Below are 18,743 nucleotides of genomic sequence, written 5' to 3' on the forward strand. Positions count from 1 at the left end.
TACATACTTTAATATACTGACTGTATTTCAATTAAGTTATGACAGGCACCTATGGAAAAAAAAGGCTTCAATGCACCCATAAACCACAAATGACCACAGAAGATCTTCAAACCAAAAATGAAGACAAAATTACACAATCAACTTGTGTTACAAATGCTTATACAACACAATGTAATTCATGATAAGCTAGACCTTACTAAAGTCATTCTACTACACACAATGACAGTGGTGAAATCTGAACGTGCAATACCTGGGGTGTTAATGCAGGCTGAAATATGCTTAGGGATGTGAAATGTTGTGAGCTTGTCAAAGATAAACATCCAAACCCTGAACAAGTTCATTAACACAGAGGAAATAAAACATGTATAAGGCAGACCCACAGGCACATATACTGTATCTGGGGGGATTTAATATGGCTCAGGAAAAAGATGAACTCCACATTCAGAGAGAATTGTCTAAGAAAGAAAGAGCAATTTTCGTAACTGGAACTTTCACAAAGTTTCAGTTTCACAAAGAGACACACACAGTTCTGTCAGTGCAATTAAAGGAACTATGCTATGGGCTCACATTTTGAGGATCTAGAAGAGCAACTGCTTTGTTTAAAAGAAAATGAGGCATTCAATTAATTTTAAAAATAAAATCTTGCAGGTATGTTCTGCACGTCATTTATCCTGTGCAATAACTCATATGGCAATATTAACCCTATAATCCTTTTGTGTTGACTATTAGACAATAGCCAACACAGAGCGTCACTTCATGTTCATGCCAGACTGCAAGCTTGTACATCTGCTATTTGTTGAACATTTAGAAAAATCTTGAAAGTGTGAGAACTACTGATTTCCAAGACATTTTTTAGAATCAACCTCAGGTCTTACTCTTGGCGTTCAAACAATACAATTCCAAGCTGAAGTGAATACAGCATCATTTTATTCTAACCAGTAGCCTTTAACCACTGGCTGGGATCTCAGACAGATAACAACTACATTCCAGAGCGATCAGCGGAGTAGGTGGTGAGAGAAATGTGAGCCGACAGTAACTGGTAGTATACTGTAAGTGTCAAGAGTATATGTTTGGAAAGCGTCGAATAAATGTACCGGGGCAGCAAGCACAGAGCTGGGTTGTCATGGTCTTGCATACTGTTCACTTCAGTAAAACACACTAACTGATGATATGCACAAACATTTTGACTGATTATTCAGTGAAGAACAGTGTAGGAATATAAATTCCACTGTTACCATCGGCCTTAAGAGGGGGATAGAAACAAAGAGATGTATAGACTGAGAGAGAGAGAAATACAAAGAGAGGAAAAAGAGAAAGTAAGATGTTCAGATCGAGGGATGTGTAAATATTGTGCTCTGGTAAGCTTTGCTCTTGAGGCACATTAATTAAGCAATGGCAGTGATACATCACGCAAGCTGTGGCTCTCATTTTAAAAGGGTGGTACTCAGAATACTGAGTGGTACAGTCTGGAGCAAGATGACATCACTACACATCCATGTCCATGAAAACCTGCCATCAATGTCACTGAATTTAACCAAGTTGTTATCCTTTGATAGCTTGCCTACTTGGTCACACAACCGGAGAGAGCTCTGTGAGGCCTGTATTCAATATTTGCACTCATCATTTGGCTGCAGAAACTTGGATTATGTTGCACAAGCTGTCATTCTTTGCCCCGTTGGACACCAATGACTTCATCTGTTTAGGAGAAAGCGGCAATGAAGATTTGTTTTGCAAGCTCCTTGGTATTGTGTGTTGTGAGGACGAAGACACTTTATCTGTTTCAACTGGCATGCAGTTAGTAGATAAAGATAGAATTCAGATTAAAAAAAAAAAAAGAATGTTGCTCAGTAGAAATATCAAAATGCTTTTATATTCCAAAAATTCAAGAGATGCTGTCATCTACAATGATGGTTGAGTTTGTGCCAGTCTATCAATGAATCAGATTTGACGTCGTACAACACAATACAATACTTTGACCTTGGTTAATCACTGAACTAGTGAAGAATGAAAAGAGTGCTCAACATGCCAGGTGGTTTGAGGGTTGAGGCTGAGCATTGTTCTGATTCTTGGCTCTGTGAAATATACAGTACATTTTGTGGAAGATAACCATATGCTAAAAGTATAGATATCGCATATTCTTTTTATTTTTTGTAGAATGTTCACAGTTAGAATGCATACCACATAAATAAGGCTATAGTCATTGCTGCAGCAGAGGCCAATTTGAATTCAACCCGAGGCACTTTATATCACCGTCTCTCGCCTTTCTTGTCACTCTGTTCACTGTGTCACATCACTGTGTCACATCACTGTGTCACATCACTGTGTCACATCAAGAAAATAATTATCTAAATACTGAATCAATCAACTTAAAAACTGTCTGGGGTGCTCACAGAAGCCTGAGTGGATGTTCAAAATGTTAACATGTTTCAAAGTGAAATATCCCTTTCAGTGGTTAAAGGGTAATTTCCCTGACTATACAGTCAAGATCAGTCCAGACTCGGTAAAGGAAGTTCATCATCTGCAGGTGCCAGGTGGAGAGTAAGAGCTATATTTTGTGCCACCCCTTACCGCTTATCCCTACTTATTGTCTCCACCAGGCCGAAGGCATGTGGGGAGAGTATGTTTTGCACTCCGTCCGTCCGTGTGTCCGTCCGTGTGTCCGTCCGTGTGTCCGTGAGCAGCTAATCTCGGCCACCGTTAACCCGGTCGATGCCAAATTTTGCACACACACTCCCTGGATGCCAACGATGAACCTCTGCCCCAAACTTTCCAGAACGGCCTGTTATAGCGCCACCAGGAGGCCGCTTTGTGCAAAACAAGTTTTTGCACAGTACACCTACAGATTTTGTCCAAACATCACGCAAATTGGTACACAGTCTCTCTAGAGCCATTCAACGAAACCGGTCTTTCAGATTTCTCACACTCCATCCTGATTGGTTAAGATTGGCTTCCAAAGTTCACAGGAGTGCTCAGTTTCAAACAAATTGCTGCAAATCATGAACACATCGCGTGATTTCCGTGAAATTGTGCACCCACATTCCCACTAGGCCGAGGACGAAATGCCACATCAACAATTTCAACTCAGACTCAAGGTGGCGCTATAACTGGCCGGAAAGTGTTTTTACCTCTAACTGCACGGATCTGTGGATAACTTTGTATGCCAACTCCCTAGAGGCCAAGGAAAAACCTTTGCCTGGAATTTTTCACATCTGCTCTTTATAGCGCCACCAGGAGGCCCACATATGTAAAACACATTTTCTATTATTACTCCTTCAGATTTTATCCAAATTTCACGCAAATCGTTATACACTATCTCCATAGTCATGTGATCAACACGGAGCGCCACCATTTCCCATCTTCCATCCTGATTGGCTAAGATTGGCTTCCAAAGCTCACACGATTCGTCCATTTCGAAAAAAGGCCACAAATCACAAACACAGTGTGCAATTTCCGTTAAATTATACACGCACATTTTCACTAGGCCGAGGACGACATGCCACAATTTTTTCCTCAAAATCAGCCTCACGGTGGCGCTATAACAGGCCAATTCCTGTTTTTAGCTATAACTGCATCGATCTGTATACAACTTATGTATGCACACATGGAAAAACATTGTACCTGCATCCCTCCAACACGAACCTCCGGCCCAAATCTTCCTCAACAGCCTGTTATAGCGCCACCATGAGGCCACAACCTGACCTGCCCTGGTGGAGACCTGTGCCGATTGGCACTTTGTCTAGTTTGCTTATTGTTTTTACTATTTTGAAAAACCCTTTAAAATAGTTCAAATAGCCGATCTACAAGCTCACAACATGTTGATTTTAAAATGTTTTTTCAAAATAGTAAGACATTGCAAATAAGTTTATGGATAATGGGGTGGCACAAAATAATAATAATAAGTCCACTATTGAGGGGATGGCTTTGGCAGGCCAAACAATGGGGTCAGTATAATCAGTAATTTAGCGATAATTCACATTGTTAGGAGCCAGAAGGACAGCCAGGTTTGGGACAGACTTTGTGAGCAATAAAAAAAGGTCACTAGCTTGTTTCACCTCTGACTGAGTGGATTGTGATGCTATAAACAAACTGCTCATAACCTGAATTAAATCATGACAATGTGTGCATGAAAAACGGCCTCGTGGATATAGATTACGTGCGCATACGTGCGCGTACACACACACACACACACACACACACACACACACACACACACACACACACACACACACACACACACACACACACACACACACACACACACACACACACACACACACACACACACACACACACACACACACACGCCGTTCCTTGGCCACTCGTGCACGCACTCGCATACATTATTTACTACATTATTGCATTCACAGAGAAAACCACCCAATGATAGAACCGCATCATTTCCGTGTCCTATTAATTACGAATAGTTGTTAAGTTTAACCGACTAATTTCTTAACGCGATAAATCGATTAACGATTAACATCCCTAACTACATTGTATTTCCAGTTATATGTACAGTACATCTACAGAAGTCTTCATATTGATGTGTATTAATGTGCCCTGTATCAGCATTTAAGAATACAGTGAGTTTCCCAAAGAGACCCACACAGCATAGACTGCACTGCCAGTGTAGCCAATGGCCACTTGGTCACTAGCCAGCACGCAGAGCACGGTGCATTCATCACATTGCTCCCAGCCTGGCTCAAACTGCATCATGTGACCACATAATCTACATATGGAGAGTTGAAGAAGTCCTCACTGCGTTGAATAGGATCAAGCTATTGTTCTACATCAATATCAATTACATTACCATAGCTGCACAATACTACAGCCGAGTAGTAAATGTGGACTTTAAGAAAAGTCCACAAAAAGCACATCCACGTCACGTTCATGTGCGCTCTCAGATGTTGTGGGTTGTAAAATGTCATGTTTCATCCCCCTAACATCACAAGAAATTAACTAAGAGTATATTAGCCTATTTTGAACACTGAATTGTCTAAAGTAAAAATATCATAATAATTCCAGATTTCATTTTGTGGGCAAATACAGCAACAGCCAAGAGAAGCAGATGTGAGTGTGTGTAAACAAATCCTATTAAACAAGTCTTTGTTGTAAATAACAACACCTCCCACTCATCTTTCACAGCACTTGTATCAGATGTGGGTATTGGCCATCATCCACAATCAGATGGAAAGTAAACCAAATTATATTCTGCATTGGATTGCACATCCAAATCAGGTTGCACAGTCAAATCAGCCAATTTGCATCGTCTATGCCTGTACAACTTTTGGCCCTTTTCAAGACGGAGCATGGAAACCGACATCAAATGCAGCCAGTGCGCAGTCTCGTTGAAAACGCAACTATCCATCAATGCTGAACAGCTTCTGGATGGAGGGATGCCTGACTTTGTGTCAAGATAAGTGTCTGTGTACATAATGTGTACATGTACACGTGTGTATGAACCAAAAAGAACATGCTCACTGAAAAGTATATTTCATAAATGGATGCTCTATTTTATACTGCAGATCTATAACCACTCAACAGATCTACAAGCTCACAATGCGATGCCACATGTGAGCTTGTCGATCTGCTATGCTTTATTTTTCTTTTCTTAAATGTATGGAATCTTTGAAAATGTTGACCTAGAATCGCGTGCTCAAAATAGGGACACCCAGGTTGAAAGTGGTTGTGTCTGTGGGTTTTGTAAATATTTGACCAATTTAACATAAAACAACACACACACACACACACACACACACACACACACACACACACACACACACACACACACAATTTACACCTAACAATATTCTTTATTAACTGTCAAAAAAAGGTGACAACTATCACAGGAATACCCAAATTAACCAGTTTCTGGGCATGTCATAATAGGCGAACATTCGCCAAAATATATATATTCTACAAGCTCACAGTGCACTGTGTTGCAACGCATTGTGAGCCTGTAGATCAGACAGCTATAATTATTGGTGAAGACATTTGGTGTAGAGCCAAAACAAGAAGGGGACCAACTAATAACTATAGACCAATGAAGTACAATTATGTAGGGTTTAAGTGGTTAACCCGTTTTGACCCGAGGTCAGATTCAAAAAATGTCTTTCAGTTCTCTGAAAAAGCTATGTTTCTATGTCAGTCGTTCTTTGATTTTTCAAAAATAGCAGACCTACAAGCTTGTAGATCTGCTGTTTTTCAATAGCTAAAGCATAACATAATGCTAACACCAAAAGGGGTTCCCGCCCAGAATGGGGATCCTCAGTGGTACACTACAAAAGTGGTATTGTTGTGGGCAGTGTAGAGGTATGATAATGGTGGCCATTTATGTCCTTCTTCAACAAAATCAATATGGTGTAAGATGTTTTAGTTGTCCCCCTCAAACAATTCCTAGGGCAGCATTGCAGTAAAATGTGAGGCATCTTTACGGGCTACTGATGTAGCTATATAGAGGTTGTGTAGAGGTCCTCCCTGCACAGTAAAAATCCACTGGAGGTCGATTTGTCTACTCTCAAAGTTCAGCCTACTATGGTACAGATGAATGAATGGCACCTCCATTTGATGTGCCACAGTCATGTCCAGAGATGCTTTTCTGCCTGAAGTGCTGATTTCTGAGAAGTGGGCATAGATACTATATGGTATGACTAGTATGTTCTTAATTAAAGGACAACTTTAGTTTTTTTCAACCAAGGTTCATGTTTTAGGTTGTTATTAGAGAAACTAAAAGGTGAGTGTTAATTTTCTTTCATTTGCTGCTTTCTTTCGTTTTGGGGATTTTAGCAGCATTTTGACAGGGGGCATTCGAGCATGGGGCTAAATATGTTTTTTTTTTTACAAAATATTATGGCGATTTATTATTTACTATAGTCCTAATAAACCCCAAGAAATTACATCTGTCCACAAAAGATCACAGGATCTATTGAATGTGACAAACTGACATATTGAGCTACACACAGTATAAGCCTTCCCCCAGTAGGCTACCTTCACATTCAGTAGATCCTGTGATCTTCTGTGGCCAGATGTAATTTCCTGAGGTCTAGTAGGACTATAGTAAATAATAAATAAATAAATCACCATCAAATTTGGTAAAAAGAAATACATATTTAGCCCCATGCTCGAATGCCCCCGCCGACCTGTCAAAAAGAGCTAAAATCCCCAAAACGAAAGAAAGCAGCAAATGAACACTCACCTTTTACTTTCTCTAATAACAACCTAAAACATGAACCTTGGTTGAAAAAAACTAAAGTTGTCCTTTAACTTCTTATAATCGCTCAGTCAGGCCAGTCTCCCCATCTCAGTCACCCATGCCCACGGCTAAAGCGCGCGCGCACACACACACACACACACACACACACACACACACACACACACACACACACACACACACACACACACACACACACACACACACACACACACACACACACACACACACACACACACACACACACACACACACACCTTGATCTCTCCGAAAAACCCCTCTGTACGTATGTGTTTGTGTGCGTGCACATAGGGAGAGGCGGCAGAGATCTGTTTCTACTTATTCCCGGTCACGGTCTCCCTCTGACAAAACAACAGGAGGTTAAAACAGAGTGGAGACACCCAGGGAGAGAGGGAGAGGCTGGAGGGTCTAAATCAATCCCACATGTTCTGCCAAGAGGAGGGTTTTCCTCATCTCAAACAACCTGTGTGCGCGCAATTGTTTTAGCTGTGTCCTCATACTCCTCACATGGACAGAAAGTGGAAAATTCGATATTTGTATTTCTTCGCTTTTCAGAGATTACGGTTAAGGTCAGTCTTGAAGGCTACAGTTTGGCTGCGAATTGTAAAAAATCGATGAAGTGTCCTCACAAGTATTTAACGCAAAACTGTGTGTCTGTGGAAGGGCTTACTCAATACTTTTCCCGCACTTTTCGCACCCCACACACACTGCTGTGTGTGCACTGTAGCTCATGGCTGGCGTGAAACGGAACACATGGATGCATTTTAGTCTAGCCATTGCCATCACAAAGGAACTATTTTATTTTTGGCAGGCAGCAAAGTTCTTCAAATGAAAGAAAAAAATGATTATGCCAAATGACACAGTGGGGTACAAACTGTAATATAAAATGTTTGTCCAATTCTAAAATAAATCAAAACATAGATGGCAGGATTTGACACATTAAAGACAAATTCTCCCTGGTTTGTGAGGGATATTACATTTGTCATCTGACTGAATGCACAATACATGCACTCGCAGATATAACGGCTCCTTTTATTGTGTATACATTCGCGTGTGTCCTATGTGGACAGAAGGCTTCAGAATGCGTGATAGAGCCAGGTAAGTGGATCTGTCAGCATTACCTTAACCCAGTTGTCAGGCAATGACAGGAGGACTGGAACTGAATAAGATTAGATGACCTGGTCCATTATTCTGGGAGCCGTGTTCGCTCATCTGTCTGTACTGGATAGATCTGTACTACTTCAACAAACTGTTGGTTGGACCAGGTTGTGTCAGACAGCAGGAGAGGAGAGGTAACGGGTGGGAAGAGGAGATAACAGCACTAAAAGTATAGAATTGTGTGTGTCCAGCAAATGTCATAACAAATTCTTACAGCTTAAAGATGGAGTGCCACAATGTTTGTATTTTTCCAGTTTTTCATGTGTCTATGAGGTGACAGTACTTCATTAGACACCCTGGAGTTGTTTTTATGTGCAATGGTGTATTAACTTTGTATTTAGGGTTTCTTCCTGGAGGATGAACCCTTGACAGTCAAACGGGCCAATGAAGTAAATATAATGACACCACACTATCAGCCCCTCCCCTAACCCCTCCCCCTTTATCATACAACTACAGCTGTGGGTGCGGCTTCAGTTGAGGTGGATCACCACCCATCAGCAGGGCTCGAGATTAACGGCGTCCCGACGTCCCTGGGACTGTAAAATATCTATTTGGGACGTAAATGTATCTCATTCGGGACGGTTTCGGGACGAGAGGAGTTTTTACACTGAAAATGCGCATTTCGTGTGCAGCGATGAGCAGCATGAGAATTTGCCGTGCCGTCAGAGTCAGACAGTTGACAACAGCAACAACAACGCACACACTATACATTCACCCAACGGAATCATAGGAATTATATTGCTTTTGCCCCGTGGATGGGACATTTAGATTGAAAAACTATCGGTTGGAAGCGTGCATAAAACCATGGTTGTGTGCCACAGAAAGGTTCCATATGGACATGGGGCTACAGTACTACACCAACGTTTAACGTTAGCTTCCATGCTAGGCTTGCTAGCTGGCATCGGGAGGCATACTATCATCCGACAGAGCAAGGAGCAATGCTCCGAGGTGCGCTGCGGGTCGGGAGAGGGTTGCGGTTAGGTTTAGGTGTCTGCCTCGGGGGAGGTTAGGGTTAGGGTGAGGGAGGAGGTAGGTTGTCGTTTGGACCAATGCTCCATCGGATGAAAGTACTGCACTCGCTGGCATCGACATTAAATAAGTATATATCCTCTAAAGCAACAGATGTTTTCTAATGCTCAGATTGTTCTGGAATTGCTGCCCCAACACTGTGGAATGCACACCCCAAAACGCTCTCATTCCACAGTTTTTATTGATTGTATTTATTATTATTATTATTTATTGATCCTTCGTCTTAGTATTCCCCCTAATAAAGTAGTTTTTATTTGTTTTCTCATGCCAACCATGTAATAGACATTTGAGTATTCATATACCTGCATTGCTGCACGTTATCTGTTGGTCTTGATCAAGTAGCCTACACCAAAGTTTTATAAGCTACTGTAGTCACTATTCATTGATTCACTGGTAGGCTACACCAAAATAACAAAATCCATTTGAAAATAAATATCACTGTTCTCAGGTCGAATATTGATATGCGATTAAAATATGATTAATTTAGATTAATTAATTACAAAGCCTCTGATTAATTCTATTAACATTTTTAACCAAGCCCTATTTTTCATCTGGGAGCATTTTGACTAAATCAGTGTATCTACAGAAGAAACATGAAGCCAAACAAATAATGTACTGCATGTATTCAATACTGTTCATTATTTGTTTGGCTTAATTGTATTTCTATTACAATAGGAATACAGTTATTCATTTCACAATTTGAGTGGTGCTTTTTTGTACTTTTGTTCCCCCGGGACGGTATACATTTACTTCGGGACGGTTCAAATTGTATTTTGGGACGGTTCCGGGACGGTGGTGAAAAAAGTTTGTCTGGAGCCCTGCCCATCAGGCAAACCAGGCATACTTAATGAACTGGTGGACGTGTCCACATAAAAGCATGATTTTAACAAATACTGTACACTTTTTGGAAAAAGTTCTTCCCCCTTATATTGTAATAATACCTGATGATCATGTTTTAGGGTGGAAGCACTCAGTTGAGCAGTTCAGCATAAAAAATATATCGGGTGCACGCCTGCACAGAGACAGTCCATACAAAAGAATTCCATTACTCAGTTTATATCCAATAGGATTCTCTTGTTTATTAAGATTCATTGAGGCCTTCCTCAGCGGCCTACAAGCCAAAACGTCTGTTTGTTTGCTGCTGGGGGAAACCTTAATAAACAAGAGAATCCTATTGGATATAAAGTGAGTGCTGGTATTCTTTTCTATGAATGGAAACATTAACACTCAATGTTACTGTGCACAAAGCCTAATTGTAGTCAGTTTTACTCTGTCTTTAATTGTCAGTCAGTGCTCACATGTTGTATGCCTCTGCACCAGTCTCACCAAGACAAATAAACAAGCTTTCACAAGGAATTCAATGTTATTCTTATTGCAAGTGCAATAAGAATAACATGCACTCAGTGCACTGCTGAAAGTGTTTCAGATTGTTTCTTTTCTTCTTTTCTTTCTTTTTCTGAGGTCTAGTTGTCCTTGTAGCCTGTGTCAGTGATGGTATGAACCTGTGTAAGCTGTCAACATATCTCTGCTCTGGAAAAAAAAAAGTGCTTGGGAAGTGATGTGATTCTGGTCCTTTATGGGAGCTGTGGGTGTCCTGGAGCTTGAAAAGAACATTTGGCTGTGACGGGGGAAGGAGAGGTGAGGAAAGGAAAGGGGCTGTGGCACTGCAATGCAAGAGAATACTCTGAAGAGATGGAACAGCTGGAAATACCTTGGTTTGGCAGGAGACAAGGTTGATATATGACAACTCGCCACCATGCTGCATTGGCTAGGTCTAGCTATCGAGTACGAGTGTTTTAGGGGTGGGAGGAGCAAGAAGAGTGAGAGATGGTAGACATACATTGAAATATCCTGGTCGCTGAGTATATAAATGGACCCTTACGGTTCCATACTGAGTTACATTAACACTCAATATTTTGCCGTGTGAGTGTTTTGGTATTCCAGAAGACCATGTGGGTCAGTGAATGAAGTGTGACACACGTTAGCTTCATGCTATTAGTTTGCCCTGACTCAACCCATCAGTCACGGTTTGAAGTCCCTAGAACACTCTTTTTTATCAGATACAGTCTAGTCTGAACCATATGTCGAAGCTCATTACTGCTAATGGGCCTGGCATCAGCTAGAAACATATAGACTAAATCCATATAACAACAACCGTGACGTGCGTGACATATATTGTCTCTTTCATCAAAATAGTGCCATTTTCTTGATCATAATTATTCTTACACATCAATGGAAATTCACGGAATTTATATAAATTCTCCTTCACCGTCAGTTGCTCGATAGTAGGCTATTAATTGTATCGTATCGTATTGAAATTTGTGTGGATTACAGACAATGCTGCATTAACATTTTGTATTGTATTGAAATTTGAAAAGTAGGGTGTGGATAATAGACAATGCTGCTGGATTAAATCATTACCAATGCTTGCTGTGTGAACCAAAACAAGCACCAATTGCTTTTAATAAAATGTTAACATATTTCTTCACCCCTTGAGAGCACAACAGGAAGAAGATAGGCGCACAATCAGATAGGAAAAGCGAAAGAGTGTATGAGAGCATTATTATGTACAAATGGGGATACTGCATGGTAGCAGGGAGGCCTTGTCGCTGGAGAAACCATCTCATAACCATAAGGTAACAGGTAAGAGGTTTCCTCTCTGAACAGCTAATGAGTCTATCAGCCAGGCCAGCTGTAAGTATCCTTGAACAATACACTGTGCCTCTAGCCGTTTCCTCATTGTGATTGGCTCTGGATATACAGTAAGTCTAAAGAGCATTAGCTTTTCCGAATAAATTATCTCTCCCCTCTAACTAACCCTAGTTGGGAGTTTGGAACCAAGACTCTTGACACGTGGGGCTGTATCAGAATAGCCAAAGAGCATTGATCACGCCTCCAGGTCTTTAGTTTACTCAAGTTAGGGAATAAGACCTGCTACTTAAGACACGCAAAATACAGCCCGTGATGTCATACATACAGCACTGAATACGGTAAAATATGAACACAAAATGAAACGGAGATATAACCACACATTGTGGTCCACAGACAATTTGAACTGCAGTTCTGTAATCTCCTACAGAGAGGTCTACATCACACGGAGTGGTCAGAAAGACGCAGAAAAAAACGCTTACCGGAAAACCGGTAGACTGATTTAAGATCCAACGATCTTCTGCGTAGACTAGTGTTCAATGGATTTACAAAACATCACTGTTCTCTGTGTTAACCACTATCCAAGTGTCCCAATTTCGGGCATGTTATTAGAAGTGTGAAAAACAAAACAAAGAAAATAAGTTTTTCAAAATCCGATCTGAGCTTGTAGAATAGATTGCCATTTTTGTCTCCACCAGGCCGATGGCATGGGGAGAAAGTATGTTTTGCACTCTGGCGTCCATGCGTGTGTGAGTCTGTGTGTCCGTCCGTCTGTTACCAGCTAATCTCCGGCACCGTTAACCTGGTTGATGCCAAATTTTGCACGCTCTGGATGTCAACGATGAACCAAATTACAACATTGGCCTGTTATATAACCAGGAGGCCGACTTTTGAAAAACATTTTTTTGCTATTACTCCTCCAGATTCTGTCCACAAATCCCGCAAATCGTTACACACTATCTCTATGGTCATGTGTCCAAGGCGGATCTGTCCGATATTACATAATCCATCCTAATTGGCTAACATTGGCTTTCAAAGTTTGCAGGATTGGCCCGTTTGGAACAAAAAGCCTCAAATCATGAACACAGCGTGCAATTTACGTGAAATCTTTCACAGACTTTCCTACTAGCCTGAGGAATATATCCCACCCTTTTTACATTGGTCTGTTATAGCACCACCAACAGGTGGATTTTTGCAAAACACATTTTTTGGAACAAAATGCCTCAAATCATCCAATTGCCATCCAAGGCGTAAGAAGAAATGCCACCCTTTTCACATTGGCCTATTATAGCGCCACCAGGAGGCCACAACCTGACCTGCCCTGGTGGAGACCTGTACCATGAGGGGAACTTTATCTAGTTTTGAGGCATATGTTCTGTAACATACTTTTTAAGAGCAAATGGGGAAATATAGGCTACATCACATTGTAGGCTACATCATCAGCATGAATTCACAGCTTTGTTTTGGGACTGTGTTTTAGTTAAGAGTAGAAAATTGCTCATGTTCCCTTACCTCTTATACCTAAACTCATTTACCTTTTAATATATTTTGAAAAGCATTTCTGAATTGTTCAAATGGCCAATCTACAAGCTCACAACATGTCGATGTAGATCGGCTAGTAAGCAAAGACATTTAGGGATAAGGGGTAAGGCACAATAGGTCCCATAGTATATTAAAATAAGGCAACTAAGACAGCCCAAACACACCAAGTACTACAAGCAAGAAATAAACCAGGAGTTTCACAACTATTAGCCTAATAGAGTGTACAGGGAGTAATGGACTCTACTATTATACAGTTCACACTGAACTGAAATCATTAACAAACAGGAGCTTGAGTGGTTAGTGAAATCAACAGAACAAAAGCTCCGCTCTCTGGATGCAGATTAGGTTGAATGAAAACAGACATTCAATTATGCTTTTAAACACCCCATTAATATGAGCAGATTACCACAATGTTTTGAAACACCACAGTCAAGAGGGCATGGCGCTGAGCAGCACTTAACGGCTATAATCTCAGGGATAATAACCACATGTGAAAGCACCAATATCTCACTGTTAAACCAGGGAGGAAGACACATTTCACACACTTAAATTTGATAAACTAGAACTGCACTCTGTCGAGTGCATACTTGCTTGTTGCACACTAGTAGGCCATAAATGGCCAACTAGTGCGCAAGCAGAGCGCGCAAGTACTTTCGACCGCTACAAACTGTCAACCAATTACATATACATATACTATGTATATGTATATGTAATTTGTCCGTCCCAGTCAACCCGACACTTTTTATGCGTATGCACCGTCCCAGCAAATTGTGCCTGATAAGGCAGTGGTGCCAGATTAGGAGCATTACCTTTAATCCTCCCAACACTAAAACATATCGTCATTACGTCACCATCGAAAACCAATTACACTCTGGCATTGGGTCCTTTAATCCACATATTTCTTACGTCATCATTGAGAGCTAGTCATACAGATAATATGTAATTTGTAAGTTGATTAGCGGTATACTGTGGTTACTTTGCGCCAAAAACCGTCCCAGCCAACCCGCCAGGCCGCCACTTTTGATGCGTATGCAAATAAAACAGCAAATTGTGCGTGATTTGCTGGGACCAGGTTACATACATGTATACACAGGAACATTACCTTTAATCCTCCCAACACTAAAACATATCGTCATTACGTCACAATCGAAGACCAATTACACTCTGGCATTGGGTCCTTTAATCCACATATTTCTTACGTCATCATTGAGAGCTAGTTATACATATACACACCATGTACTCTGGTCCCAGCAAATCAGGCACAATTTGCTATTTTATTTTACAAATTACATATATAATTTGTATACATATGTATGACTAGCTCTCAATGATGACGTAAGACATATGGTCATGAATGTAATCTGGTCCCAGCAAATCAGGCACAATTTGCTGTTTTATTTGCATACGCATGAAAAGCGGCGGGTTGGCTGGGACGGTGCATACGGACCGGGCGAAAATATTACTTGCGCGCTCTGCTTGCGCAAGTAAATATTGTTGATCCCTTTTTGTCCCCTTAATTTATCTCCAATAAATGCAATATCTCCAATAAATGCAAATGCAAAATGCAATTTTGCATGGGCATAATAGTTCCAGTCTCTGCCAATCACTCTGTTTGGTCTGAGGAGGGTATAGACAACTATGTGATATGCAATTGGAGTCACCTGAAAGAGGGGAATTTGTTAGAATTTCTTTTTAATCTCTGCATGAAATTACTGAAAGAAAACTCCTGCACACTGTCATAAGGCCTATTCATAGTCTGGATTTTCGGTGGTGAGGTGACCACCGACCACTGAAATAACGTTGAGCGGTGGCGAGTAAAAACAGAGAGAATTGGGCTGGAGCAGTGGTTTGCTCTTCACCGCGGCTCGTGACGTCATGTTGTAGTTGGTGGTCATCCCACCGTCGTAAATCCAGACTATGTATGAGCCTTTAGTGTCTTCAGTTCAAATGCAGTAGAAAAGTTTAAGGGAATGGCAACGTTTCGGCTATCTTTCTATGCCTTTTTCCGTACGTCGGGCACCTGGCTATCCATCTCATATGCACCTGTAGGTGTGCAAAAGTCTTGCTTTTGTTTTGCATGAAATTACTAAAAACAAAATCATTGAATTTTGTTTTTAATTCGGGAAAAAACAAATAGCTGTAATGGGTGAAATTCATTTTTTGTGCAAGCTCCATCATTTTTGAAAAACACGAAACAATACATTCTGCCAATATGTGAATTAAGTCCAATTCAATGGATCCATAGTGAAAAGGAGGAAACAGATGTGGAAGTTGAAGATTAGGTTCCTGTCAGGACCAATTCCCAGGTCTCCTTTCAGAATTGAAATGCCACTACCAACAGCCTCTTAGTGAATTTACTGCCATACAACAAAACATGGTGAACAGATGTTTCTGCATGATCGATTGATAGTTTCCACACTACACACATTTATCCATACCTACTCTTGAAATATTGGGCTATTGTGACAGTTGGCCACCCTGGTTATTTTGTTTAGACAGTTAAATGCAACTTATACTGTGTATAAGTAACATAGAGCTGGCTATAAACAGTAGGATTTCTATGCTAGAAATAGTACATCAAAGCTAGATACAGTGGGGCATCTAAGCTAGATATGGCAGGATCTCATTGCATACATAGAATATGGTGGGGTAATATTATTATAGATAGATGTTGCCACGGCCAAAGGCTGAGTTTATCATCTGTTTATTACTGCCGAGTTGTGGTCATGCTGTGTAGAATAGATATAAATAATGCTCCACTAATGTGTTCTAATTCTATCTCAGAGGGGAACACAAACTCTCAGGCATCAGTAAGCAAGGCACGGACACCGTAAAATCAGTGTACAGTGAGCACACTTTGGCCAAAACAATACCTCCTCCAGGTGCCCAATGGACTCAATGCCATATAACAACTGCTGCCATGGAGCTCTAGCACCATGGCATCCAGTAAAGGTCCAAGTGTTGGTTTATCTCCACATCTCTGCAACACCTTTGCACACATACAATGTTGTTGAAATAAGAATATAAGCCTCCTAAACTGTTACACTGGAAGTCATCAAACTAAAATATCATGTCAAATGTAGGCCTAATTAACTTATTTAAATAGTTGTAACGCTCAAAGGCTAACAGTCAAAGACTGAACATGTGTGGATTCCCCAGTAGCAAAATGCAATAGTGGATCTGCTGAATCAGAATAGACTACTAGAGTGTGCTGTCCCAGACTGGACCTGTATTTCCCCAGGGGGTCCCAAATATATCAGCCTCAAATCCTTTGGGCCTTTTACTGGGGGAAACAAAGAGCAGCAGCGTAAAGTCCTAATCTTCACCCCCAACCCATCTGCTCGGGGATCAACCCATTCAACACAAACATATCCCTGTTGGATTTCTGGACATTTCAGCATGCACAGCAATGTCAAAGTATGCATGATGTTATGATAAATTCCTCATGGAGTAAAAATGCATGCATGCAACAATGTCTTACAAAACACTATATCTTGCAATACTATGTCATGTAGTGTTGACTCTGTGACAAAACCTTCCAGAAGAAGTCTTAATAGGCCTACTGAATCACATTCACTAGATCAATTAATGTATACGTTTACTCCACTTTGGAGAATATACCAGCCTTTGTAAATCAGACCATTTGTTTATGCAATGCCTCAAACAGCAGCAATAGTTCTTGGTCCCAATAAAGGGCCACTGGAATATTTCCACTACTAATCAGCACCTGTATAGAATCTCGAACTGTCATGTCATGAAGTAGCCCTGGTTCTTGACTCTCGTAATCATCATGGCAGTCATGTATCAGGGCTAGTCATGAAGCAGGAACAACACTGGTTAGTGGTTATGGATCAGTGATAACTTCCCAATTGATTGCATTGCATTGGCAATAAAGCTATCCTATCGATCTAGGTAATGAGATCAATCAGGGGAGGTCTATCATGATCATCACTTAAATGTCTATGCCATGACACACTGCTTTATGTCTACAATGTCTAGTCTACTGAGAACCAGCGACAGGTGAGATGGAAGAGAAAGACATCAATTCATTTATTCTCAAAATCATTAAATGAAAGAGCAGATAGGAGAATTTATTTGCACTGACACCGTCTGTGTGATAACTGATAATTGTGTTACTGTAACCATCCTGAACCCGTGACAACAGAGTCCAGACTTACTCTGACTGTCGGGACAATGTAGTACCATTTTAATTGTAGCAACTGCCTGCAGGCATTTCTTCAATGGAAAGTGAATAGCCGCGGCCTAAACTGTCGCCTCCGAGTCCTACACAGTACACACACGGTCGTTAGTGCCGCCGCTTAACTTGCACGGCATGAAGTTTGACTGCAGATATGAGATATTACAGTAAGAAATGCGATCCAGGCGACATCTGACTTGGACTTGTAAAATTACTTCAAACGGGGCAGACTTCAAAGATGCCCCGGGTTCGATTGCTATGTTAGGCCGGCCGGGGGAGAATAATTCTATTAATATCACAAAACACACATTTATATTAAACAGGACTCAAACCGTCACATGCAAACTTCAAACTGCATTTGACTCCAGCCTCTGTAACGCACACGAGGCTGATGGAAACGGTAAAAAAAAAAAGATATATGCTCGAGTAGAACAAAAACAGCAACACAAACTTACGTGAAAACGAAGAATAAAGTGGTCGATCCCACAAGAAGTGTGGCAGCTGTGGACACCGGGATGTATTTGGTGGGTTTAAATCTCTTTCCAGCGCTGTTGGGCATTCTGTAATGTCCACATTCCTCAATTATTTATTCCGATTGGAGCGCGCATGTAAACATCCAGTGAGCAATATTAGCGGTTATTTAGCGATTCATCCAGTCCGTGTTCGCTACCGTTAACCCGCATAGATCCAAAGATAGACGGGCAGAAGCACAGCGCTGCTCCCCGAGCCTGGAAATCCCACCCTTACAATCCAATCCAGCCCACTGGTGGTGAGGTCACTCAATCGCTCAAAAGGTGGAGCCTCTCCAACAAACCCCTACAAGAGGGTAATCACAGGCTCAGCCATAGATTCATATTGTGTTTAAATGAATGAATACAAATCTTTAACGTAAAAGTAACATTAAAATGCTGTTTTATTATTATGTATTTCAATAACTGG

General features: G+C 41.0%; 1 protein-coding gene across 1 annotated transcript in view; it reads right to left on the minus strand.

Moving 5' to 3' along the window:
- The window catches only part of LOC310872194 (palmitoyltransferase ZDHHC8B-like), a 95,854-nt gene extending 77,319 nt beyond the window's left edge, over positions 1–18,535 (minus strand). The window contains exon 1 of the mRNA XM_083783936.1: positions 18,260–18,535. Coding sequence (XP_083640062.1) covers positions 18,260–18,363 — 104 coding nt within the window. The 5' untranslated portion in view covers positions 18,364–18,535. The remainder of the gene's footprint in view (positions 1–18,259) is intronic.
- Positions 18,536–18,743: the final 208 nt, after the last annotated feature.

This window comes from Protomyctophum parallelum (genome assembly GCF_964188405.1).
Source record: "Protomyctophum parallelum genome assembly, chromosome: 15".
Lineage (NCBI taxonomy): Eukaryota > Metazoa > Chordata > Actinopteri > Myctophiformes > Myctophidae > Protomyctophum > Protomyctophum parallelum.